At 29.0% G+C, this 26,544-nt stretch overlaps 3 protein-coding genes across 3 annotated transcripts in view; 2 read left to right on the top strand and 1 right to left on the bottom strand.

Annotated features, from left to right (window-relative positions):
- LOC127279134 (histone deacetylase 6-like) overlaps positions 1 to 21,132 on the top strand; it is an 89,335-nt gene extending 68,203 nt beyond the window's left edge. Inside the window, exons 5-6 of the mRNA XM_051301302.1 lie at positions 20,086 to 20,373; positions 20,926 to 21,132. Coding sequence (XP_051157259.1) covers positions 20,086 to 20,373; positions 20,926 to 21,000 — 363 coding nt within the window. The 3' untranslated portion in view covers positions 21,001 to 21,132. The remainder of the gene's footprint in view (positions 1 to 20,085; positions 20,374 to 20,925) is intronic.
- LOC127279141 (uncharacterized) lies at positions 7,068 to 7,689 on the bottom strand. Its single transcript, XM_051301314.1, has 2 exons — positions 7,462 to 7,689; positions 7,068 to 7,393 (listed from the first exon to the last, which is right to left on the bottom strand). Exons 1-2 carry the CDS (start codon positions 7,630 to 7,632, stop codon positions 7,223 to 7,225), a joined length of 342 nt encoding a protein of 113 aa, XP_051157271.1. The 5' UTR covers positions 7,633 to 7,689; the 3' UTR covers positions 7,068 to 7,222.
- A 415-nt stretch (positions 21,133 to 21,547) lies between the features above and the next one.
- Positions 21,548 to 26,544, top strand: part of LOC127279132 (uncharacterized) — a 326,137-nt gene continuing 321,140 nt past the window's right edge. Inside the window, exon 1 of the mRNA XM_051301296.1 lies at positions 21,548 to 21,746. The gene's annotated coding sequence lies outside the window, so the exon portion shown is untranslated. The remainder of the gene's footprint in view (positions 21,747 to 26,544) is intronic.

The raw sequence follows: 26,544 nt of genomic DNA on the forward strand, positions 1-26,544 counted from the left end.
GAACATTATGATATCGCCTGAATGTCACAGGAATATTCCAACTTGATATCACCTTGACATTCAACCAATTTTCCGTGCTACTTGGATATGTATTTGAAATAAATAAATTTTTACCGAATCTAAATATTTTTTATTTCGATACCACCATGCAAAAAAAATCTCTTTAGCTTTTCACGTCTAAAAAACCTGCTTCATGTTGGTACTAAATAATAATTTAATAAACTAGAAACCATAAAATGAAATGATTGGGTCAAATAACGTATCACTTTTTGCGACGTCTAATATTAAATTTTTTGAATTTCTATTTAGTAAAATTTTATAAAACAGATTTTCTAATATATTAATCATCAGTTGGGGTAAATGGGGACAAAATTCCTTTTTTTCATAAATTACGTAAGTTTCTTTCTTTAAAAGGTAATATTTGCAGGTTTATTTTTTTAAGTTGTTATTTACATTTCCAGGATTAATTTTATGCAGCAGAAAAAAATTTAGATAAGCTTTAAACGCATGAAACTAACTGTCCCCATTTATCTCAAGATTTAGAAAATTTTCTAAAATTTGGGGTAAATGGGGACAGCATAGTTTCTAAGAAAGGTTTAAGAAAAAAGTTTCTTTAAGTATATTAAATGTAAATGCCCAAACAGCACCGTTTTTCGCGGGGAGTTCCCCGTGTTAAGTTCGGAAACTAAGTTGGGGAGCTTCAGGGGAAGTTCAGGCGAGCTCTATATGTCCTTGGTTTTATAACTCGCGGTGCGAAGTTCAGGATAGTTATCCGATTAAGTTTGCCGAAAAATTGTGGATAAAAGTTTAGGAAATATTAAATTTTGAGTTTTACAGAAATTTGCTTTGTGAATTTCTTTAAAACTATCTCCGGAAAGTACTCTAAAGATATATAGACAAATTTCCTGTAAAATTAAAATGCAAGTTTTCAGTGAATTTTATAAGGTAAGTTTATTATAAATGTTTTATAATATTTATTAAATAAAAGTAAAATTAAAAAAATTTATTTTTCCCTTATTGCGCTTTCTTTTATTTTTCCCCAACATTAACGGCGCAATTTTCGGAAATAAATTTGGAGGAGCTGGGGATTGAACCCGGACGCGCAACACAACAGCCAAGAACCCTAACCACTAACCTAACCAACGACCTGAAGGTGGGTAACTTTCGGGTCTTTATAAGCTGCAAACCTTGTCGTCATCAGTTGACACGAATGGCGGGAAAATTTAAAAATGTTTTCAACGAAATATTTTTAAATTCTATTATTAAATTAGTGTTTTTTAAATTAATTTATCAAATTACAAATTGACGATTTAAATGTCCACCATACATCTCGGTAAATTTAATTAATTAATTAATGATAAAAGCCATAAACATACGTTGATAAATGTTCAAAAAGTTTTTCTAATTATGTTACTTTTAATTGAATAATAATTTAATAAAAATTTGACAAGTCCAGAATTTTTTATAACGAGATTCAGTATTTAATAAATTTCATTTTTAAAGAATTACCTTAAATCGTTTTATATAGCTACTAGTTTCACAAATAATATTAATATTAACATTGCAATATTATTTCAATGCCCTTTTAATTATGACACTAATTTAATAATAGAATTTAAAAATATTTCGTTGAAAACATTTTTAAATTTTCCCGCCATTCGTGTCAACTGATGACGACAAGGCTTGCAGCTTATAAAGACCCGAAAGTTACCCACCTTCAGGTCGTTGGTTAGGTTAGTGGTTAGGGTTCTTGGCTGTTGTGTTGCGCGTCCGGGTTCAATCCCCAGCTCCTCCAAATTTATTTCCGAAAATTGCGCCGTTAATGTTGGGGAAAAATAAAAGAAAGCGCAATAAGGGAAAAATAAATTTTTTTAATTTTACTTTTATTTAATAAATATTATAAAACATTTATAATAAACTTACCTTATAAAATTCACTGAAAACTTGCATTTTAATTTTACAGGAAATTTGTCTATATATCTTTAGAGTACTTTCCGGAGATAGTTTTAAAGAAATTCACAAAGCAAATTTCTGTAAAACTCAAAATTTAATATTTCCTAAACTTTTATCCACAATTTTTCGGCAAACTTAATCGGATAACTATCCTGAACTTCGCACCGCGAGTTATAAAACCGAGGACATATAGAGCTCGCCTGAACTTCCCCTGAAGCTCCCCAACTTAGTTTCCGAACTTAACACGGGGAACTCCCCGCGAACTCCCTGCGAAAAACGGTGCTGTCTGGGTGGGGATAGCTTGTTATTTTTAACCAAATTAACAAAAATAAAATATTCGAGTAAATTTCTGTTATGGGTGTCATAAGGAATAAGAAAAAATTTTTGTATGATTTTTAAGTCTGTTTTCTTTGAAATGCGAGACAAAATACTGAATCAGTTTCACTTTGATTTTCAAGTTTTTATGCATTGAGAGATAACTTGAATTATCTTGCTGCCAATTGTCAAGATAAAAGCTTGGCAAAACTTAGAACCTCTTGTAGGTGATCTGACGTTTAAATATTGACGTTGAACTTAATTTTAAAACTGTAAATTAAACTCTAACACCTCTTGTCCCCATTTACCCTAACTGCCCCTATAGAAATTCAATTTAACGGAATGTATGTCAAGAAAACTTGCACTTAAAAGAATTTTAATTTAAGTAAATTTCAATTTATATCAAATTATTTACTTCTGAAACGTCAATATTTTGAATGGGAGCATTTTTAGGGTTCATTTAACATCCTCCCTAAATATCTGACGCGCTCGAACCAATATTTTTTTTCTATTTAGTATCCATCCGGAGGGCCACCACCACCGCGCAAACCGACAGATGAACATATACATATATTATTTGGTATCAGATACACGTTAGAGTATCTAAACTATTAATATCTGACACGCTTAAGTATTTCCCTGTAATTGTTTTTTTACATTTTTAAAACTTTGTAGACGCTTCCCCCACCACTGAAAAGGGAAACTTTGTAGAACCTTTTATTTTCCTTAGCATCTAAACTACAAACTATCATCGTCCTCACGACACTTGAGTAAATCCCCATTTAGTATCATGGACTACCCTACTATTGGGATATTTTGATTTAAGTTCGGTATATAATTTCGAGTATTCTTTTTTATTATTGCAGTATATCATTTTCTGTATTATTCACTTACTTAAATCCTTTTGTTCGCTTGTAATTCCAAATTTAAATCTTTATCAGCCATGACTGTTTTTACTTTCGTTCATGACGGATGTTTGTCTTTAAAAGAATCAATTAACCACTTAATGGTTTCTTTAGTTTCGTGCATCATAATGCATCAAGGAGCAATCTCTCTTTGTCCTTGAGACTTTTCTATCACAACTAAGTAAAGCGGTGTTCTCAAATTTAAAAGTTTATAAGTCAAATCTATGCCTATAAATTTGAAAAAGCCTCCATTATATTTTGCATGTGTTCTGTGACAACACAGAAAATTATAAGGTATTAAAATAAGCTGCAACGCTTATTATTTTAATCCAATTTTGCTTATTTTAATACCAAAATGGATTAAAATAAGCAAAATTGGATTAAAATAATAAGCGTTGCAGCTTATTTTAATGCCTTTTAATTTTCTGTGAAACAACACGCCTTCGAAAATTTTGTCTTTTACCAATACTTTACAATCAGCACCTAGAAATTAAAACTGTAAATTAATCTTAAAGTTTCCACTATTGTTCTTTTTCACAGTATAAATAAATTAGGGATGAAATATATTCTATTCAACTCACCATAATCTTCTTGCCTTGATACTTCACAGGAAAAAATAAGTTTTGTTTCAAACCCGAAAAGAAGCTAGTTTCAATATTGGACACAAACTAGACCGAATATAGTTTCTAACTCGCTCATAGCATAAATCTTACTTTAAGCCCTACTGTAGGGGCTAACAATAAGCTACCTTTCGAAATAGAAAGTAACCACAAGCCCGAACGTGGGCTTAAATCAAGCCACCGCGCGGTATAAAAATTAGCAACTAGCTAGAATATGGGCTTGAATCAATCTTTTTTATATATTTAAATATAGTTTCTAATTGAGTTAAAAAAAATTTCAGTATATTTACCTACACCGAAAAAATGGTTCGTTTTATATAATATTATATAATCAAAATTTCTGTAAATCAAATTTAAATATATTTTCTTGTTGCATATAAAACAAAATTTGGTTTTATATATAAAAAAATATCAACTATGTTGTTTCACTAAAAATTTTCGATTATATATATATAACAAGAAGGGGTGGACATTTATATTACATAAATGTGATGTTCATTTCTCGAACATTATGCTTCCTCGCAGAAAATATTTAATTTAATTTACATTAAATATTTTATAAATTTAGGTTTATTAAATTTTTTAACAAAAACAAAAAATTTAAATTTTTTGAAAAAATAAAAATTATGATTTCATCTATAAATTTAGGTAAAATATGAACTTAATATATAGATTAAAAAATTCTTTTTAACGCAAAGAATACGTTTTTAAAATAAATAAATTGAAATTTTTATAATTTGTTCCTCATGTCGAAATATAACTATATTAGTTAAAAAATTTATTAAAAACATTGATTTTAGGAAGTTTGAAAATTGTCATCACTATAAAGCTTCCTACGAGGAAGTAATATAATATACATAAAAGGAACTATTTTTTCTGTGTGAATTAAAATAAATCTTTATATTGATTTTATGCAGGAAAATTTAAGAGGAATAATCATATTTTATTTATAAAACATAAAGAGAGCAATTTATTTTTGTTTATAATTTATATATTTTCATATTTGTGAATTTGTTAAATTAATAAAATAAATAGTGGTCACAAAATTAAAGTCATATATTTCTTATGGCAGAAGATTTTTTTTGGCGGAAATCGTCATATCTTATAAAAATTTTCATCTGTCAATTTTTTGATAAAATAATAATACTAAATATAATTTGATTTGACTGGTGAAAAATATACTGAAGTTTTTGGAGTCGCTGAATCCGAATTTGAAGTCAGATTTAAAATATTCAAATTACCCGATCCAAAATGGCGACCATGAAAATTTAGAAGTTGATTCGATTCGCTTGAAACTCGTTACTTAGGGGTTTTTTGGGTTGCTAATTACAAATATGACGTCAGATTTTCAAAATTTGAAATGGTGGATCTTATATGGCGGATAATTTCAAGACTGATGCGATTCGGTCGAAATTTGTTTCTCGGGGGTTTTCGGGGTCGCTGAATTCGAATTTGATGACAGATGAACCCAAAAATCTTAAATACGATGAAATCAAATTTTTATGAAAGCTCTGTTTGGAACCTTATTAGGCCTCTAAGTGATTTTTAACTGGACTGCAAAGGGGTTAAAAATTATATAGGCAAAATGCAAAATTTATGTCCTTAAACATTATGAACATAAAACAAATAAACATCTATTCATTTCGCCGAAAGAATTAAGATAAAAATTTTTTGGGGGTGGGTTATAACCTCATTTTATGGAAAAAATTAGGGGGGAGGGTTGCGTCTACGGGTCATGTAGTACACGATTTATGCTATAATTTAAAACTTTTTTGAAGTTTTTACCACGTCAGGTTAAAGAGAAAAATCTTATTAAACACCCATAAAAACATGTTTCTTGGGGGTTTTAACCCCCACTTTTTTCAAAATCCTGACATGCTAGGCAATTTTAAGATCCGGGACCGTGTTCAGCGCCCAAAAATACATTAGAAACCATTCTGATATCAAGATAAAAGAAAAAAGTTTTATTTTGTAGGCCTCTGTGATTTATTACATTTACTGAAGCCATATATACAAATTTGCATTACACTTATGACCATTACACTGTTGACATTTAGCTCGTTTTTCGCTTATAAAATGAAAACGGTTATACTTATATCGACGGGGTTGGTCTCATTCGAAAGAGAATCCAAAAATACATTAAATTCGATACCGATATAAAATTCAAAATATTTTCAAACCATTTTCAAGGCGTTACACTGTTGACAGAAATTCAATTACGAAAGTGTTTCGGCTTTTTCTGCCTCTATGACAAACGAGCAGATTTATACTTATATCGTTTTCGATTTTTTTACACACTTTGTTGTTGTGTTCTGCTGCTTATGCGATGGTAAAGAAATTTTTTTGCTCATAAGGTAATTTAAATAGCAGGTAAAAGTAGAAAATTCTGCCGGCAAAACGTAAAAATAGAAAAGTGAGGGACACGTCATTTTCATTTTCTGGAAATTGTATAAAATAAAGTTTAATTACCAACACTAGATTTTCCTTAAATATAGAACTAATACTTCACGAAACATTTTTTTAATCTGGTTTAATCACTATATTTTCGATATTTCATTCATTTGAACATTGAAAATGTCTCCGGGGACGCATTACACTTATGTAATTTTGCCTGCATTTTGTTCTGCCAATATTATAAAAGTCACTTTTATGTCCTTGTAAGTAGAAAAATTATTGCTTTTTACTATAAAAATAAATTAATTTCAACTAAGGTTATATCAAATAATTTTTTTTGTCAAGGGACACGAATATGACAATTTAAATGAAATGAGCCATATATATATATATATATATATATATGAAATAAATAAAAAGAAAATATTATAAACGAAACTATACCATTGACTGACACGAACAGAATTTGTTTAAATATGATGAAACGATGAAAAGTGAAACATTTAAAATATCCGCTTATTCAAATTCTGAAATCGACCACGAGAAAAGTTATACAGATCTCCAAGAAATTAATTTTTTTTTGTTTTTTCAGCAATTTCAGTTTTTTAAAAATATAATTTAACGTATACACTTTGTGTGACTTTGTAGTATGTTGGTCATATATATTATGCAAATTTTAAAACTAATATTTGGAAACAGATTATAACTAATATAAATTAAACTAGAAAACAACATGATTAATATGATATAGTTTTACATAAAAAAAATAATCATATAATCCTAAGACAAAATTATATGCATCGCACTTATTGACGGAAACAAACATAAATTTTTATAAAACAAGAAACACAAATTTTGAATATTTGAAATTAACCAAGATCTTTTTTGTCATTTTTAAAACAATTGCATTTGCTTTAGAATGTTCAAAATAATTTTGTATTTCGAATAATATTGAGAAACTCTTCTCTGTAATAAAATAGCGGAAATAAAAGTATACAATATTTTAGCCTCAGCGGCATACTCAATATTGAATACCTAAAACAATGCATATAAATGAATCAAAGATTCAACTGCTGAAACCACAAACATTGCATGTTGATCGGCATAAACCGAAAATGTTAAATTTGGAGCATCAATATTTCCAATAGCAATTAAACGTGGTGGTTCATTAGCTTTCGGTTTTGTTTCCTCGACACTTGTACCAGCCTGCAATATACTTGTATTAATATAAAATGTAATTATGTAAAATATAATTTTAAAAGAAATTAATTTACTTGGAAAAGTTGAACAATATTTCTTGCGTCGCTTCGTTGCATCGACGTAGTTCTCGGTTTGAATGTCTCTGTCGCCTTTTGTAGAATAAGAACCGTCAGTTGATCCTGTGTTAGTGTTTCAACATGTAATGTCTTTGGCAAGAAATAATCACATAATTTTGGCAATGCCATTATCCAATTGGATTTAATTTGATCTTTATTTAATCCAATGTCGCATGAAAATTCCCATTGAATCTAGAAAAAGTTTATTATTATTTTAATTTTAAATGTTTATTTACTATTTTGCATAAAAATAATAATTAAATCTTGTGAATTTTTAAAAATACATTTAAACAATTATTAATTATTAATTATTCAGGGACAAACCTTTCACATATTAGAACATCAATTTTTCTTTTATTATAATACTTTTGATCAAAATGAAAAATAAGAAGTTACTTATTTAAAAAAATTTGATAGAAAAATTAATACAATTTTAAATTGATTCCTCGACAATTAAATATAAAAACCAAAAAATTTACAATTAAAACATTCTATTAGGATAATGCCTGCAAGTAGTTATTAGTGTTGAAAACAATTAATGAGAATGATTTTAAAAACTGTAAAACGTACGTGCATCGTTACAGTTGAATTTCGTATCAGATCACTTAAAATTGTACGATGAGGGTTATTTCGTTCTCTAAAATTTTGCTCTTTAATGGAATCACATGACGATTCTCTTCTAACCCCTTCAGAAAGGTTGAAAGCTGGCCCTGAATTTTGCTCTTCCAACGGATAATTCATTGGATCTTCTTCAGGTGCTTGGCGAGTACCGCTTTCATTTCCGATACTTTGCTCTTCACCGGGTACAACATTTATTGGTTCTGGCAAACCATTTTCCAAATTGAAAGAAAATTCACCATTTTCAGCAGAACTTCTATTTAAAACTCTTACTAGAACTTTCTGATTATCTTTGTTCTCTAGGGTCGCACCATCTTGTACGTTTACAATCTTCAAATTCCCTTTAAAATATAATTTTTTTGGTTGAATTAGTATATATATATATATATATATGAAAGTTATGAAGTATTAGAAAATATATTTAGAAAAACGTAAAATTTTGACAAATACCTTCAATACGTAAATGTTTAGTAGCCGGACAAAGGCAACAAAAAATTTTCATCTCTCTCGTATTGATCACAATCACAGTTATCATTAAAACAAGCTCTTCGCTTAACATTTCTCGAATCCAAATCCATTTTAGAAGCAACTTAAAAAAAGAAAAAATGAAGACAAACATAAGAATGAATTAGAGTGAAAAACCTAAGACAATCATGGATAATATAAAACAAAACCACATCAATTACGCAAACACAAGTTACAAAGAGAAAATTTATAAATTTTAGGAAAATTATATTTAGTTTTGAAGCAAAGAAATTTTTCTAAAAAATATTACGTGCTAAGAAGCAATGCAGCAGCTTAATTTTATACTTAGTTTAATTAATATCTTAATTTATTAATTCCAATTATAAAATTTGGTTTTCTTCGTGGCTTCAACAAGAAACCATTTCCAATTTTTTTGAGAATTCTCTGATTTTTACTTGAAATTAAGAAACTTTCACTAACAAAAAATTTTTATTACAGATTATTATTTTTAAATTAATATATAATTTTTGACTATACTGTATGGTATAGTCTGTATAGTCAAAAATTATATATTAATTAAAATATACATAACCAAGTAAAATAAATTTCTATTTTAATTATTTTTTTTATTTTCGATTTAATTCAATTTTAAAAATTTCCCTGAGAAAAAAATTCTTCCTGACTTTCCTAACTTGTGGCAATCGTTTTTTAGTCACACACAAGAAAGATAAGAAAAATCCTACAAGAGCTGCTGAACAAGAGGAAGAATGAATTAGAATGAAAAATAAGACAATCAGGAGCTAATATAAAAAAATGACATCAATAAAGCCAGTGCAATAGAGTTTGGAAATTGTTGATAGGCTTATGTTGAGCCAACACTTCTTCTTACTGCGATATAATGTTTCCCATTGACTTCATGAGCTTGGTATACAAAGGGGACATATAATTCTTTGTGTGCTAACATTTGAAAAGTTTCCTCAACAGCAATTTCGTAGGCATTAAAATGTAAATATTGCTCTATTGTTGTTACATGTTTGCATACGAATATTGGGTTGTTTTCGACGTAAATGATTTTAAAAAGCAAAGCGAAACAAGGCATATTATTTTCAAAATTCATCATTAGAAAACACTTCTGAGATTTATATTTTATTCCATCAATTTCGATCCATGGAACGGAAGCAAAGGTTCTTACTAAATCAGGCATAATATTTGCGAACGGAAAATCTGCTACTGCTTCTTGTTTACTTAGCCCTTGGTCTCCTATCTAAAAAACAGGACCACCGAGAATATGAGAGATTCTTTTTCAATCGCCCCAGCCCAAAAAGTCAATGTTCTGGGATTGGCTTCATACTTTGGTAAATTGTTCTCCTATATGATAGTAATAAATCCCTAATATACAAACTCATTAAAAAAATATTTGTAGAAAGTAGAGGGGGTTAAAGTTTTGACGTTAAGGGTAACATTGTCATTTTCAAATCCGTATAACTATGACAAAAGTTAATGGATTTTAATTTATCTATAATGAATTTTAATGCATTTTTCACGTACTTTTCAAAAATGTATACGAAATTAAAAAAAAAATTCTTGACCCCTTTTTTTCAAAATCAACCCTTATTTTTCGATTTTCACCCCTTCGGGTATTTTTTTTTTTTTTTTTTATTTTCATTGGAAAGCTGAGGTTTTTTCCGATGAGCTATGTAAATATGAAAATGGGACAACAATAATTTTGTGAGAAACAGAATATTAAAGTAGGCGGTGCCGATAAGGGGTATACCTGGAGATCATCTTTGAGGATTAAGGTAGGCACCGCCTAATTTAATATTACGTTTCTCACAAAATTATTGTTGTCCCACTTTCGTATTTACATAGCTCATGGGAAAAAACCTCAGCTTTCCAATGAAAATAAAAAAAAAAAATTTCCGAAGGGGTGAAAATCGAAAAATAAGGGTTGATTTTGAAAAAAAAGAAGTCAAAATTTTTTTTTTAAATTTTGTATACATTTTTGAAAAGTACGTGAAAAATGCATTAAAATTCATTATAGATAAATTAAAATCCATTAACTTTTGTCATAGTTATACGGATTTGAAAATGACAATGTTACCCTTAACGTCAAAACTTCAACCACCTCTACTTTCTACAAATATTTTTTTAATGAGTTTATATTTTAGGGATTTATTACTATCATATAGGAGAACAATTTACCAAAGTATGAAGCCAATCCCAGAACATTGACTTTTTGGGCTGGGGCGATTGAAAAAGAATCTCTCATATATGATTGATACAACTGGTGCTGCATAGTCATTGAAACTGATGGATTTTTATAACTTTTAGTTTTTCTTATGAAGTCTTTGAAAAACTGATGTTTTGCCTCCGGTCTTAGGGTGCAATAGAAGTACAACGGTCCAAATCTTAACGTGATAGATGGGTAATGTACCAAGAAATGTTGCTTGGGTATCAAATGAGTTTCATAAAGAGTTTGAAAAGTACTTAGATATTCGTCAATAATATTTTGCCAGTAGCCAATCATTGCGATTGAGATTTCGTGTGCGAATGCTAGGGAACTAATTTCCAACAATAAATGATAATTTTGCCAATATTTATCTTCACAATCAATATGAGGCCCGAGGATGAAAGGAACTATAATACACCCAAAAAAAAGTAATCTTATACTTAGAGGAAAATTCCTCTTCTAATATCCTCTAAATATTTCCTCTTAAAACAAGATTATTCAATTGAAATGTAGAATATTTTTATTCTTCATTTTAATGGAAGAATGACAAAAGGATTCCTTTTGTATTTTCCTCTTTAATTAAGATTTTCCGTTTTAAATTTAGAAGATTTAAAAAAAGGAAACGGAAAAAAATAATGTAATCGTTTGATCCCTTTCCCTGGGTATGATAGTTGTGAAGTTGTTTTTTAACCTTTCAGTTTTAATATTTCTGGTAAAATGTCAACAAAAAGGACAAAAAAATGGATTTGCTTTATTAAAAATACAGAAAATATAGTTAAATTCAAATTAAATGAATATTTTTAACGCTATTTTTAGATTTAAAAAAATTTGGATATTTCTTGTGAAATTTTACTACTCAGGTAAATAGAAATACTATAACCCCATTTTTGAATCTTTCGAATTTTTTAAATCTTTTTATTTACTTTTTTAAAAAAGTTTTAAAACGTTAAATAATTTCATATATGAAATTTTTTTCTGTCCTATAAAAAATGTTAACTTTTAAACATATCATCATGTTTTAAAATTATTTTTGCGCTGAAAATCTCGTTGATCATTACAACTGATTAATGAAAACTTATTTTTTGTATTTTAATTATCAATATAAAATGTTGATAATTAACCAAAAACATGACATTGTTAATGTTATATTAAAAAACAATTTTTATTATTATATTGAAATGAACTATTATAATTTTACTTAATTTTAATTTAAAAATGTATTTTCTGCAAAGATTTTATTATTTGATTGAAATTATAAATATTTTATTGATGGCTTTGACATTAAAAACAATTTTACGAGGTTTGGATGTCGACATTTAATTTAAGAGGAAAATCCTCTTAAATGAAGAATAATAATTTTGATACCAAAATTAAGAGGAAAATATGCATTTATTTTAGAGGAATCCTCTAGATTGAAAATTACTTTTTTTAGGGTGTAGCAAGATTCGAAATTTGCAGACCAGTTTGATGAATTTTTGCGCCTGGGATTAAATGACCAGGAAGTATAATTGAGGGTTTTGTTTCTAAATATATCCATAGTCAAACTCTAGCAATTTTCTGTTGAATTCGTCTAAATTCATAACTTGATTCCGACCATTTAAGAATCGCATGAAAAGCAGTTGCAGTGTTCTTAATAAACATCCTTCGAGAATATCATGAAAAGCATCAGGTACTAATTCGATGAGAATGTGGAAAAACGTTAAACTATTCAATATGGAATTATTATTAATCCCATAATTTTTACTTAGTTCTCTACGCTTTTTTTTTGTTTTCGCTCCCTCTAACTTTTTCATTTGAATATTATAATCATCGACCGTTCTTAATAGTTTTGGATCTTCTCTTGTCATTTTCTGAATTTCACTTCTGTTCGCCATGCAATGACGACAACTGTGATCAGCCGTGAATCCTTCCTTCAAGTTTCCCATTTTATGTGAACCAAGATTATCCCCAGTAGCAGCTAAAAGAGTCCCGTAAACAATATTATTTTCAGATAGTTCTACCCCCATTTCAAATAATTTTAATTCCTTAACTATTGGCTTTAATATTTCGTTCATTCCGTAGGCATTTAATAAATCCGTTTCTACTGCTAATAAAAGATTTATAGAAATTAACTTTGATCTATAACGCGGATTAACATTGCCAACACTCAAATAGAACATGCCTATTTTCGTCGGTCGGTATGAAGCCGTATCCACAACATTTACTTCGTCGAAATATAATATTAATGTTACACAATTCTTTCCATGCTCTTGTAATAATTTATTTTCTGACGCTATACTGACATCCATAAAGGAACGAAGAACATCATCTTTAGTTCCTTCTTCAGGTTGTAAAAGTTTTTGATATTCGTCATTCGAAAAAAGACCTTTTATTAAGTCAACGACAGAAATGTATGTTAAAACATCACGCTGCACTTTTGATTCTCTATTTTCGCCAAACTTTGGTTGTCTACCTTTTATAATTCTACTTTCAGGAAGAATATATCTTTTTGGTAGAATGAAAGTCATGTTATTCCTAAAAAAATTGTTTTGTTTGTGTGTTGTTTTCAAATTTGAAAAAAAATTGCAAGTTTCATTTATCATATGTGGAACGTTTACATAATCTTGTAATGCAATTCCTTTCTTTAAAAGTTCTTTACTTATAGATTTGTTATATTCTTCAACACAGGAATGTACAAGAACTTCTGTATTTTCAATTATTTTATTGACAGTTACTTGTGGAATTCCTTTAGCTCGTAAACTTAAAATAAATTGAGCTGCTAAAAATTCTTTTCTATTTACTTCTGGTTCATTAAGGTCAATCATCGGTTTATCACTGATAATCATCGGTTTATTAGCTGGAACAGCTTTTTCAATCGATTCATACAAATTTATAGTAGGTCAGGGAAATTGAAATCAAAGGGGATCTCTTGTCCATTATTGTCATTTTCGTCTGATAAACTGACAGCAATACTTGATTCAAGACCTTTGTGATTCCTAAATATATGTGAACTTCTGGTACTAAAAGTTTTAAAAAATTTTGGACATCCAGGTCGTCCACAAGGAATTTGTAAATTTGACGTATTTGAGTGAAATCTTCTCAAATGCTTTACAAGTAAATCCGGAATTTTACAATCTGTTGGGCAGTGTGGACACTTCATGATCTATAGCAACACAATTAATCATCTTCTATAAAAACAATATAATTAAATTAAATTTTTACATTCTCATATGAGAATGTATTATTTTATAAAATAAAAATCTTTCATATTCTGGCAGCTTTACAATTTATAATAGGTTTGTCAAATTTAGCGGCCATTTGTAATATAAATAATAAAAATTCAATTTTTTATAATATAAATTTCATTTATATTTACAATATTTATAAAATAATCATTCATTTAATTGTATATATTTTTTCAATTTATTCCAAAGAAATTTATTAAAAAATTATAAAATTTTAAATAATTTTTTAAACTGATATAAATTTTAATAAAAAATTAATTACGGCAAATCGTTATTTAAAAATGTGCAAAAATAATTTAGGGGTTATGTTTATAGAAAGCATTTCCAATTTTTTTCAAAGATTTGTTATAAAATTGGCATATTGATAAATATTAAAAAAAATTTGTTTGATTTTAACTTATTTTTACTATTAATATTAATATTTAAAATGAATAAATTAGAAATAAATTTTTTTTAATATTCTTTTTTAAAACTATTTTGGGGGTTATGTTTATAGAAAATAATTCCGATTTTTTTCCAAAGTTATGTGTTATCATTTACATATTGCTAACAATTTAAAAATAAAATTGTGTTATTTATATGAACTTATTATTTATATCATTTTCAACGAGGTAGAAAATTAAATAAGTGAAATAGTAAAAAAACGTAAACATCGTGTTAATTATATGGAATATAACTGGAATTTTTTTGCATAATTACAAATATTTCATATTATCTTCAATTAAATATACATAAATATATAAATTAAACAATGAAAGAAAATCGTTTGTAAAAAATATATTTTAAATTATATTAGGTAAAAATCATTTTTGAAATTGTGCATAGCGTTTTTCAACACATAGGGTTATGTTTACCGAAACATAACCCTATGTATTGCTTATATATCACAACAAATGTAGTACATTACTAAAAAATTCTACTTACCGTTGACAGTGTATTTATTCTATACTCAATGTAGAAAAATGGTGTAAACTTCTTATGTTATGTCAAAAACCTTTTGAATTAAATCCGTTATAGTTGCGATTGAAGACGCGTCAAATTTTTGGAAAGGCGTCCATGACACTTTACACTCGGGTCTCGGGCACTTTCGTAGTACGTCTAGTTACAACTCACTAGTATCTAGACCTCATGGGCTTGATTGAAGACTTTTAACGTCTCATTTCTAGCGAATAAAATTTTGTATTGAGTCCAAGACCATAAAGGCTTGTTTTGAATCAAATAGAACTAAATATTTGTCACATTAATATCTCATTTTTCATTAAGACCTTAATGGCTTATTTTTAAACCATTATTTGTGATTGATATTAGTTATCAACTACTTTCTAATCAAAATTAAAAATTAGACTATGCTCGGAGTAAGACTTTTTTTCCTGTGTTCTTTTTGTTCTGAGGTAAGTCTTCTATTTTTGGGCAAACATTCGAATAACGGCTGCAATAGAAAATATTACAATTATTAAATTGTATTCTGTTCTCCATCTTCCTTTATCGCGGGGCATTTTTATAGACTAATTAAAGTTTTTTTTAATTGCAAGAAGCTCTTATATTTTCAGTGCGCTTACATAACTTAACTACACTACCACCAAAAATTGTCAGCACGTTGAAGTTTGTCTCGTGAAAAATTCATTCCAACTTTGAAGCAGGATATTTTAAGTTAGAAAAAAGATTGAAGCATTTATTAACTCTTACACCAAGGATATACATTGTTATACGTATTTATATTTATTTTCTTATTTTTAGCCTTGGCTTATTTCGGTTCTGAGAAATATACGTCATCAATCGTTTCGAAGTAGAATACTTTTACTTTACTCAGATCATTACAAAATATTGTTTAATAAAAGAAATTTAATAAATAATTAAAATAATAAATTGTGAGATCGTCCCAAATGAAATAAAACCAAATAGTTTTTTTCGGATGTCAAAAAACGTTTTGAGAAAAAGAGAATTTACGAAAACATATCCTTTTTCAAAAAAATACCCCCTTCCCTGTTGAACATTCCTGTGAAGGAACACACATAGGATCCTATTTCGAGTTCCTTGGCAAGTTCCCTCGTATGTTCATATGAGGTTTACCACACAGGATCCTTTTGTAAAGGATCCTGTAAGGAACTTGTGTGTGAACTATTGTGGTTTGCCACATGTTGAAAATAATTACAACAGGGGATCTCACGATTTTTCCTGTGTAACATGTTCTTTTATAAACAACTTTTAATGTAAGATCCTACATAGGATCCGAGAGATGATCTTGCGTGTGTTTCTTCACGGTATCCTTTTTACGAAAAGTTGTATAAAAGTGTTCGTCCACAGTACCCTTAAAGTGTTCCTAGATAGGTTCCTGAATGGTAACCTTAATAAGATTATTTACAAATTTGTACGTACCTTTTTGTTGCTATATAATGAGTGTACCTACGTGGTATCCTTTGAAGTTTCTTTCACAAGTTCGTACGTACCTTGCTCTTAGTAAGTAGTGTGTGTTCCTACATGATATCCTTTGAAGTTTCTTTCACAAGTTCGTACGTACCTTGCTATTGATAAGTAACATGTGTTCCTACGTAGAAACTTTTAAAGTTTCCTTAACGAGTTCGTTCCTACATCGTTACTAGTATATATTCCTACGTGTGATCCTTAGTATGTTGACCCTATTTTCAAATATTTCTCTAGAATACTAGAAGTCAAAAAACAGGCAAGGCAACAATTACATAAATAAAAAAAAATAATGAAAATTTTTTAAAATTTTTATTGTTTGTGACATACTTTGTAGGATCCTACGTAGGAAACTATATAAAAAACTATATCCTATTAGATTCGTTTTAAAGTATCACATGTGGGAAACTTTATAGGAATTTTCAATAGTGTCAACATACTAAGGATCACACGTAGAAATATATACTAGTAACGATGTAGGAACGAACTCGTTCAGGAAACTTTGAAAGTTTCTACGAAGGAACACATGTTACTTACCAAGAGCAAGGTACGTACGAACTTATGAAAGAAACTTCAAAGGATACCACATAGTAAAACATTAATAAAGAGTACTGTAGGTACGAACTAATAAAAGAAACTTCAAAGGATACCACGTCGGTACACTCATTATATATCAACAAAAAGGTACGTACAAATTTGTAAATAATCTTATTAAGGTTACCATTCAGGAACCTATCTAGGAACACTTTAAGGGTACTGTGGAGGAACACTTTTATACAACTTTTCGTAAAAAGGATACCGTGAAGAAACACACGCAAGATCATCTCTCGGATCCTATGTAAGATCTTACATTAAAAGTTGTTTATAAAAGAACATGTTACACAGGGAAAATCGTGAGATCCCCTTTTTTGTAATTATTTTCAACATGTGGGAAACCACAATAGTTCACACACAAGTTCCTTACAGGATCCTTTACAAAAGGATCCTGTGTGGTAAACCTCATATGAACATACGAGGGAACTTGCCAAGGAACTCGAAATAGGATCCTATGTGTGTTCCTTCACAGGAATGTTCTACACGGTTATGCGTCGGGATATATTATACACGGAAAAAAATCAATGGTTGCCACAGCCATACCTTTGGTTGTCTCAATCATATTATATTTAAAAATACGTCCCAACCATACCTCCGGTTGCTACAGCCATATTAAATAGCTACCTTTAAATTGTTAGCACAACTAGAATATATGGCTGTGGGAACCATATATTTGGAAAACATAAAAATGCTAATATGGATGTGACAACCATTTTTAATTGATGCTTCGACCATTATTTAGTGTACCATATTAATATTGTTGAAGCAACCATTTTATATGGTTACAATTTATGTTTATTTTATTTGTTTAATATTACACAGCCCCACAAAAAAAAAAAGTGTCGTGCGCGGCAGACCAGACTAGTCATTTCCCATGTATTTTGACGCGCTGAACACGAATCCGAAGTCCGTTTTGCTCCATCACGTCAGGATTTTTTTCTAACCTCCAAAAACCTGTCGGATTTTGAGAGGTAGGCTATTTTTTTAAAAAATTGATGGATTTACTTCAAAATTGGTATCTAGGGGTTTTTTGGGTCGCTGATGACGAATTTGAAGTTAGATTTTCAAAATTCAAAATGGCGGCTCCAATATGGCGGACGAATTTTGTAAAAGTTGATGGATTTACTTCAAACTTGGTACCTAGGGGTTTTTTGGGTCGCTGATTACGAATCTGAAGTTAGATTTTCAAAACTAGAAATGAAAATTCTTATATACATAAGTAAGGTATTCACGTCTTTTTATGGTAGCGCACTCTTTTGTCCTCAAAGGATTTGTGTAATGGTTTTCTTTTTAAATTGGTGCCTCCAGGTACTTGTTCTTCACTGTAATCTCCCAAATTTTCAGGGAATTAATCCCGATGCGAGTCTAAGTAATGCAACTTTATGCTCATTAAGCATCCTAACTTACCAAAGTTTTTAATCATATCACTAACTATTTGCTCCCAATTTTCACTCTTGTGATTACCCAGAAAATTTTCGACAACTGCTTTAAAACTAAGTTATGCGGCTTTCTCCTTTTTATTCATCTTGGTGATAAATTGCTCATCTTTTAACAATTTGCGAATACGTGGTCCGTCGAAAACCCCTTCTTTTAGTTTCGCATCAGAGATTTCTGGAAACTTTTGTTCCAGGTATTTGAAACAGTTTCCTTTTTTATCTAAGGCTTTGACAAACTGTTTAATTGCTCCTAGTTTCGTGTGTAAGGGCGGAATTATCACCTTTGAAGGGTCGATATCGTCCGCCATATTGGAGCCGCCATTTTAAATTTTGAAAATCTAACTTTAGATTCGTAATCAGCGACCCAAAAAACCCCTAGATACCAAGTTTGAAGTAAATCCATCACTTTTTACAAAATTCGTCCGCCATATTGGAGCCGCCATTTTGAATTTTGAAAATCTAACTTCAAATTCGTCATCAGCGACCCAAAAAACCCCTAGATACCAATTTTGAAGTAAATCCATCAATTTTTTTAAAAAATAGCCTACCTCTCAAAATCCGACAGGTTTTTGGAGGTTAGAAAAAAATCCTGACGTGATGGAGCAAAACGGACTTCGGATTCGTGTTCAGCGCGTCAAAATACATGGGAAATGACTAGTCTGGTCTGCCGCGCACGACACTTTTTTTTTTTTGTGGGGCTGTGTTATCAATAAGGTTATTTTTGATTAATTTAAAACATTGAGTCCCATAAAAACGTATTTATTTTTTTGAAATAATCGCCAAATACAAATTCGTTAACAAAATAAACAATCGTATCGCACCTTTTATTATAGTATTATAATTATAGTGCGTGCCTAAGTGTCGCAAACATTGAAGAAACTGCGGAATATATTCTTCGAAGCCTATTTTTTTAAGGAAATCAATGCACTCAGCTTCCATTTTTTAACTTAAAAAACACATTAACCGGGAACAATATAATTCTTAAATGATTATAGAAAATGTTTAGGACTGCGGACATATACACGTTTCGCGACGCTTGGAATTAATGCGAGTAATATAGACGTAATATATTGCATCACCGCGCAGACAAGGTGCGCAGACGTCTATAGGGGCCTTAGCAATTCAAAAATGGATAGGATAACCAAATTGTTAAAATCCAAACCAATATTGTTACCTCAACTAAAGCTATGGTTGATATATCCATATCATAGGTACAAATATTATATGGTTGCCACAACCATTCTTTTTTGTCAATGTATCCATACTGAAAGCTGCTTCAGCTATATGTATGGATGCCTTAGCAATATTATGACCAACAATATTTTTATGGTTGGGACAACGATACCTTTTCTTTCCGTGTATATATGTATATATGCTTTTATGTACATATTTATATACATAAGTCAAAAGTAACACTTCATCCCAGAAATAAGTATAAAAAATTTGAAGGTTAAAATTTGATTATAGCGTATAAATATGCACTTGATCCTGTGATTCAACTTGCTACAATTAATATATTTGATGTTTAGAAAAGTTTTAATTGACAAAATATATCTGTGGGGCAAAGTAGATAAATATGCTATTTTAATTGCAGAATCTTATGGATGGTGACATGTTTGCAATCATACCAAAAACAGATTGTACTCATTTAAGCGCAATAAGTAAAGTGTCAGAAGAAGATATTGATATCTATAAACCTTGTGGAGAATGTAGCAGTCTTTCTGAAAATTGGATTTGTTTAAAATGCTATTCAATTCATTGTGCACGGAATATTAACAAACATGCCTTAATACATGCACAAGAAACTCATCATCCTATTGCATTAAGTTTTAGTGATTTGTCTGTTTGGTGCTATTTATGCGAAGCATACATTGATAGTTCGGTAAGTCTCAAGTTTAATTGGTTGTGTTAAGTTTATAAGGCGGTGATGAAATGGAAACGTAAAATTTATTACAATAGCTTATTGTTTGTTTGGTCGTCTTATTTTTTGATGGCACTATATGGGTGATTTCCCACAAACTGATTTTTCAGGTTCTAAATTTTTTAAAATTTTTGAATAATCAATGGGTATTAACATTAATTCACTTCTATTCATTATTCATTTTCCTTTTTCGTCTTTCTTTAATTGACACGATAGAAAGAGAAATAATAACCAAAATTTCTGACACCTAAAATTTGAATAAATTTAAGAATTTTGAAATTTAGACATAAATATTTGCTGTTACTCAAGACTTTTAAAAAGATCTTTAATGTAACTTCATATAGACTATCTGTTATTTTATAAAAAGGGCAACAATGTTATCAAATTCTTTAATAAATTTAACAAAACCACTTCATTTCTTTACATATAAAATAGTTTTCTTATTCTATTATACTATCTATTTAAAAAATTTGATAAAATTAATTTTCTTATAATAATTTTAACTTTTTTCAGGTTTTGTACGAAGTAAAAAATCTTATTCACAAATGTAAATTCAGCATGGAGCTGCCTTCGATATCCGGAGAATAAATAATTATTAATTAAATTAGATGGAAATTTTACTGAGAACAGTTTTAACACACAATTTTTTTATTACAATTAAAAATCCAATTATTGTAAAATGATTAATTGTTATAGAATAAAGTGCTTTTAACAATTGGATTCGATTATCTAAAAAATGAAAGGTCTTATTGAAGTATTTCAATGTCTAAGACATTGAAACCTTTTTTAAAACTTGTATTTCTCAAAAACAATGATACTCAATCATTCTACTTTTTTAAAGATTGTATTTTACTAAAAATTTTCAGGACATTTTCCCCTATTGCATTGTAATGATATTTATTTTTATAACAAAATGATTCACTCGCTAGAAGAACTATTTTCAGCTTTAATTTAGAGGAAATGTTATTTGCTAACGTCAATCGCACATAGCTCTCTATTATTGTCCCACACAGCATCTAACCTTGCAGCAGTATTCACATCACTGCAAAAAGAAACGTCTTAAATATGGGAACTTAAGACACGTACGCATTTCATTTTGAGACATTTAAATATTTAAGTGTCTTAAAATAAGACGCGTATGTGTCTTAATTTCCCCATATTTGAAACGTTTCTATGACGTAGGGAAGAGTTTAAACGCTGCCCTCAAAGACGCATTAGTAAAGTTAATAGATTTTTTTTATATTTTGTGAAAAGTACCTCAAACGGAAGAAATCTGTTATGCAAGAAAGAAGGCACATTAACTCAACAGAATATTGCAGTGTCCAGCATATACAGTTAAGTGTACCCTATTGAAAAAAAACACGTATAATTATACGTATAATAATACGTATAATTATACGTATAATTGTACGTATAATTATACGTATAATTGCACGTATTATTATACGTATAATTATACGTATTATTATACGTATTATTATACGTATAATTATACGTATAATAAGACATACGAATTTGAAACAAGAATTATACGTATAATTATACGTATAATAATACGTATAATTAATTATACGTATAATAATACGTATAATAATACGTATAATTATACGTATAATTGTACGTGTTTTTTTTCAATAGGGATATATTTTTGTTTATTAATATATACCTAAATATTATAAAATATAGACACGTATAATAATACGTATAATAATACGTATAATTATACGTATAATTGTACGTATTATTATACGTATTATTATACGTATAATTATACGTATTATTATACATATAATTATAATTCTATTAAAAATAGAATAATAGAATAGAATAGATTAATTAGTAGCAAAATTGCGCTGAAAATTTTTAGAAATTTTAAAATGCAAATTAAATTTCACGAAAAAAAATATCGTCGAATGTCAATTCAAGCAGTCACCCATCCAAGTACTAACCGCGTCCAACGTTGCTTAACTTCCGTGATCTGATGAGAACTTGTTCTTTCGCCTTGGTGTTTCCGCTGTCTTGTCTTGATTAATAACTTTGTCGTATAAGTATTGTATCGCACCTCACTTTTAGTGATACTTATACGACAAAGTTATTAATCAAGACAAGACAGCGGAAACACCAAGGCGAAGGAACAAGTTCTCATCAGATCACGGAAGTTAAGCAACGTTGGACGCGGTTAGTACTTGGATGGGTGACTGCTTGAATTGACATTCGACGATATTTTTTTTCGTGAAATTTAATTTGCATTTTAAAAATTCTAATAATTTTCAGCGCAATTTTGCTACTAATTAATCTATTCTATTCTATTATTCTATTTTTAATAGAATTATAATTATACGTATAATAATACGTATAATTATACGTATTATTATACGTATAATTAATTATACGTATTATTATACGTATAATTATACGTATAATTATACGTATAATTATACGTATAATTCTTGTTTCAAATTCGTATGTCTTATTATACGTATAATTATACGTATAATAATACGTACAATTATACGTATAATAATACGTATAATTATACGTACAATTATACGTATAATTATACGTACAATTATACGTATTATTATACGTATAATTATACGTGTTTTTTTTCAATAGGGTAACTAAAAATTACGCTAAAAATTTTATTGTACCACTCTCATAACTAATTGATTTCTATGCAGCCTCTAAATTTTTCTTATGTAAATTAGTCGGAATATCATCCCAAAAATTTTAGTCGTCATTTTGTTAGTATTACCCCCACCATTACCACAAATGGTATAGCCGGGTAAGTATGGAAAAATTGCCCCAGCTAGTATTTTATCCATATTATTACAATATACTATTACTATATACTACTACTGGATGGATTTTAATCAGCTTTGGATATGTTACAGAGAGAAGTAAAACGATTATAAAAAAAAAATTGTCAACATTTTTTTCAAAAAAACTCAAAAAATTTTGGATTTTGAAATTTTCAAAAATTTTGTTTGGGGTTCCATTCAATTGATGCACCAAATTTTGTCCCCCATTTTACTGTTCCAAGTGTCCCACTTAATAAAAAAATTATGTCCGACATGATTTCAAGGTCCGTCACATTGAAAACCTCAAAAAACCGTGCTTGGTACATGTTTAAGGGGGGAAACTCGTGTAAATGCACGTTTTTTCAGGAATTTAAAAAAAAAACTGGTAAAGTTTATTGAATTATAGAAAAGAATACCTTAAAGTACACAATATAAGCTTTATAAAAAAACTTTTTATTAAAAATATTACAAAATGGCGGCGTTATAAGCGTTTGAAGTTGTTTTTTTGATTTTGCACTGTGCAGCCTACAGGTCACAAATCTCAACTAAAATTAAAAATCAAAATTTTTACCGTTTAAATACGCTTTGCATGACGAAGAGAAAACTAAAAAAAATTTTTTTTTTGAAAATGTAGGACTGTTTTGAAAAAAAATCTATTTTTTTTATAAACAATGTTCAAAAACAATTGTTAAAAATGTTTTTTTTAAAAGGAGCTCGTCATGCAATAGCCAATAAGATAAAGAAGATTTGTGGTAAGTTTGATTAAAATCGGTTAAAAATTGGTTGAGCTATTTTGCACGGCGCGTGAAAAAACACGTTTCGAAAAAAACGCGTATAAAGTTTTCGATACATAAAAGTAGTGTTCTAACTATTGTCTTGAAGACGTTATGTATTCAAAAATAACTATTGCACTAAAACCAAGATTTACTATCACTTCCTTATGATGCTTGCTAATGACAATTAATAAAATTATATTGACAAGAAACCGAAAGAATAGAGGGATCTCGTGCTCATAGTTAACTGCATTTGGTAGCATCTGAAGTGCTAAACTTATGTTTACTATAGACATTCATACATCTTATTATAGATTAGTAATGTAGGATCATATTCTACAGATAGTAAACTAATTTTTAAAGCAAAAAAAATTGTAAAAAATTTTTTTCATCACACATGCACGATTTATTTAGTCAGTTTTAAGCCCCACCGAGCGAGCTTAAACTCCAGCTTTTCGAGCGGCATGCGCGGGTGCGTTTAAATTAAAAATTTACACTCTAGGGAGTAAAAACGTGACGTCACACACATGAAACAAATCATTTACACACACTTTTCAGTCTTTCGTTGTTGCTGTGCGCATGCTCCATACCGGCGCACGCAGGTCAATGTTTTCTGTGAGACAGTACCTGCATGTCTGCTAGATATACTAATCGGGATGTCATTGGCACCGACTCAAAAACCTGAAGTTTAAACTCGCTGGACGGGGCAGAAAACTGTCGAAATCGTGCATTCGTGATAAAAAATATGTTGCATGACATGGGGAAGGACGGTGCGCTTGGGCTACGGCTTCGTTCATCTCAGTGCTCGTCAAGTGCTAAAAACATTCGCCCTCTCCGTAAATGGGCCTGTCTTCCCCATGTTAAGCAATATACCATCTATATCGAAACGAAAATTTCGGAAATTTTTTTACAGTCTTTACTTAAAAACAAGACAATAAAAAGCTTTGTCCTTTAGGATAATTGATTGTTGCTAAGAAATACACTAACTATAACTTTTTTTAAGTTAAAATAATGAAAAAACTTTATGTCGATAAATTAAATATGAGCACTTTTTTACGAAAAACTGTAACAGCACTTTTTTAGAAATAAGAAACAAGAAAGAAATTTTAATTTGTAGAATTAATAAAACCTAAAAAATATACCAGCTAAGATTCACCTTAATCACAAAAATAACGACAAAATCTTTTATTTTTAACATAACATATCGACACCATTTTCCTGATTTTCATAGCCGTTTTGGTAAGTAATATGTCAGTAAACGTTTCGCGATTCTGCTTGCAGGAGGAGATTGGCACTGTTGCTAATAAAAACAAATGTATTACTTCGCAAATGACTGTCAAAATCAGTAAAATAGTGTCAATATGTTATGTTAAAAATAAAAGTTTTTGTTGTTATTTTTGTGATTGGTGAATCATAGCTGGTATATTTTTTAGTTTTTATTAATTCTCCAAATGAAAATTGCATTCTTGTTTGTTATTTCTGAGAAAGTACTGTAACAGTTTTTCGTAAAAAGTGCTCATATTTAATTTATCAACATAAATTTTTTTTTATTATTTTAACCCAAAAAGTTTTAGTGGGTGTATTTCTTAGCAATAAGCAATTATCCTAAAGAACAAAGCATTTTATTGTCTTGTTTTTAAGTAAATACTTTAAAAAAATTTCCGAAATTTTAGTTTCGATATACAATTAAAACATGTACCAGGAAGGGTATTCGAGTTTTTTACGGTGAAGCACCTTGAAGTCATGTCGGGTATAATGTTTTTTTAAGTGGGACACTTGGAAGAGTAAAATGGTAAAAAAAATTTGGTTTACCTAGTGATGCACGACGGAACAAAAATTTTTTAAATTTTGCTTGATATTTCCTGATTTCATATAAGTTTTGATATTGAGGTACTTTGAATTTCAATTGTTTGATCTGGATATTTTTGTCCCGATATACGGGCAAGTTCAAGCAAGACTTTTTTTTAATGTTAATTATACGATTAGTTGACATTTTCGTACTCATTTAATTGCAAATCATGAATGCAAATGATAGAAATATTAGTGGTGAAATAAATCAAAATAACCAAGACAGCAGAAAAAGAACACTAGAAGATTCAAGGTTAATACTATAAAAATTTTATTTATGTTAAGTTGGTAATTTTTAAAAATATTGTTTCAAATTTTCGTTGACAGTAACCTACTTTTTGATTTCAATTGATAATTTAAGTTCAATTATATGATATCTGTGTATTTTAGGTTACACGATAATAAAAAAAAATTGAAAGAACTGAAAAATTAAAAGAATTTCTTGAATATGGAGTCGATTATGAAAATGTAAATTGTGTTATCAATCGAAAGGTGAAAACTGAATTATAAAAATAAAGTATGGAAACATCAGTGGTGTAATGAGACATTTTAAAAGTCACTAAAAAGAAGAACATGAGCACATTTATGGGTTATCTTTTACTAAATCACGAAAATCCAAATTTGTTTTATTTTCATTTGTACATTTAATTAATTTATTTGTTTAGATAGTACACATCTTTTAAATCTTGTAAAAATAATAATAAACATAT

This window comes from Leptopilina boulardi, unplaced genomic scaffold, assembly GCF_019393585.1.
Source record: "Leptopilina boulardi isolate dan_hultmark-lab unplaced genomic scaffold, ZJU_Lbou_2.1 LbouV2_214, whole genome shotgun sequence".
NCBI lineage: Eukaryota > Metazoa > Arthropoda > Insecta > Hymenoptera > Figitidae > Leptopilina > Leptopilina boulardi.

Bases quoted from the DNA above. Each gene is read 5' to 3' on its own strand.
- LOC127279141 (XM_051301314.1), bottom strand. From the start codon at position 7,632: ATGGCATTGCCAAAATTATGTGATTATTTCTTGCCAAAGACATTACAT. The intron at 7,394-7,461 runs GTAAATTAATTT...AGTATATTGCAG, and splicing joins ATATTGTTCAACTTTTCCAA to GCTGGTACAAGTGTCGAGGA.